At 40.9% G+C, this 1,444-nt stretch overlaps 1 protein-coding gene across 1 annotated transcript in view; it reads right to left on the bottom strand.

The window, feature by feature from the left end:
- vsig8a (V-set and immunoglobulin domain containing 8a) overlaps positions 1 to 1,157 on the bottom strand; it is a gene marked incomplete at both ends in the record, with an annotated part of 23,330 nt that extends 22,173 nt beyond the window's left edge. The window contains one exon of the mRNA XM_079582635.1: positions 1,002 to 1,157. Within this exon, the coding sequence (XP_079438761.1) occupies positions 1,002 to 1,157 (156 nt within the window). The remainder of the gene's footprint in view (positions 1 to 1,001) is intronic.
- Positions 1,158 to 1,444: the final 287 nt, after the last annotated feature.

Below are 1,444 nucleotides of genomic sequence, written 5' to 3'. Positions count from 1 at the left end.
GTATTTATTTTTTTGTTATAGATCAATCTTGATTTTACAACAGACTGGTGGCTTCTGCTAAACAGCATTTAGTTTTTATGTGCGCATAGAAATGATGATTAATTTAATCTTGAATCTTAGTCAACAAATCAGCTCCAGCTGTGAAGCAAACCGAGGTTTGCATAAGAATTTCAATGGGATGGAAAAACGGCTGCTTGTCATTCAAGTAACGGCTAAAACTGAAAGGGAGAACAATATAAAAATGCAAATGCACACTTCAACACCCCTGCAGAACCCGGGCCTGCAATGAAATTTCTTTAAAAATGTAGTCCTTTCAAATTTACAGTCAAGAATTGTTACAGATGCATGACTTCAGTGACCTTTAGCAAATGCAGAGTCGAATTTCTATGGGTTTCGCTCTGAGAAAATTAAATTAAAGTTGCTACGTCAATCAGAAGCATGGATGTTGTTTCCATTTTGCCCAGTCTCTTTTCACCTTTCATCCAAGAAGTATAACTTGGCAGCAGGCTGAATATAACTATGGGAGGGGTTTAACTTGTACTGGTACCTCTCTTGTTTTGCTCTTAACTTTATATTTTCGTGACTTTTGGTATCAACAACCCAGTGCACCCTGAAAAATGTTTGTTAAAAAAGATCTGCCCTGGGCTGTGTCTCGGGCTCATTGGCATGACAGAATCAATCTTGTTTTTGTCTTAACCTCATAGTCACTGAAGGAGACAGACGATGGCTTAAGAACCTTTGGCCTTGTTGGAAAAAGTCATGTACGACTGAGGGTTTACGTAAGGAAGTCAGGTAATGGGGAATAATCTCAACACTTCTTTTTCACTATCTTACACTTGGTTGGCTGGGAAATGCAATATTTATCTAAAACAGCTAAAACAGAATCGAGAGTTTCACTTCCTGATGATCCAAGCAAGTGAGTTCACTCTTGTGACTTGTTTGGCCAAAGATGCAACAGAAGAGACACGGGTAATGCTTTTAACGTTGGTTCTCTCTCTTACCATCTGATCTTTCTGCGTTGTGTCCGGGCTGACCACGGACCACTCGATGTCCAGGTCTCCAGTGTCGGCTGGGCTGGGTTTGTACTTGCAGCCCAGAGCCACACTCTGTCCCTGGGCTTCCATTATGGTCTGAGGCCCGCTGTCCTCAAGCTCCATGCTGCCGCATGCCTGGAACCCTGCATAAGGAAAGCATATACAGGCAGATTGAGCCATTTTCTTCACGTATTTACAAGTGCCAAAGTAACCTAGAGAAGCCATATTTTTTGTGTACAAAGTAAAAGAGCACATTGTTACATCAGTGAGTTATAGTAGATAATATATACACTACTCATTCGACCTATAGTTGTTTGTTTGTTTGTATACTTTTTTGTCCCTGTAGGGAAATTTGTCCTCTGCATTTAACCGATACTTTCATGCTGCTGGGGCAACCTATAAGGAGCAGT

This window comes from Gobius niger, assembly GCF_951799975.1.
Source record: "Gobius niger genome assembly, chromosome: 2".
NCBI classification, from domain to species: domain Eukaryota; kingdom Metazoa; phylum Chordata; class Actinopteri; order Gobiiformes; family Gobiidae; genus Gobius; species Gobius niger.
This window is presented reverse-complemented; position numbering and strand designations above follow the sequence as displayed.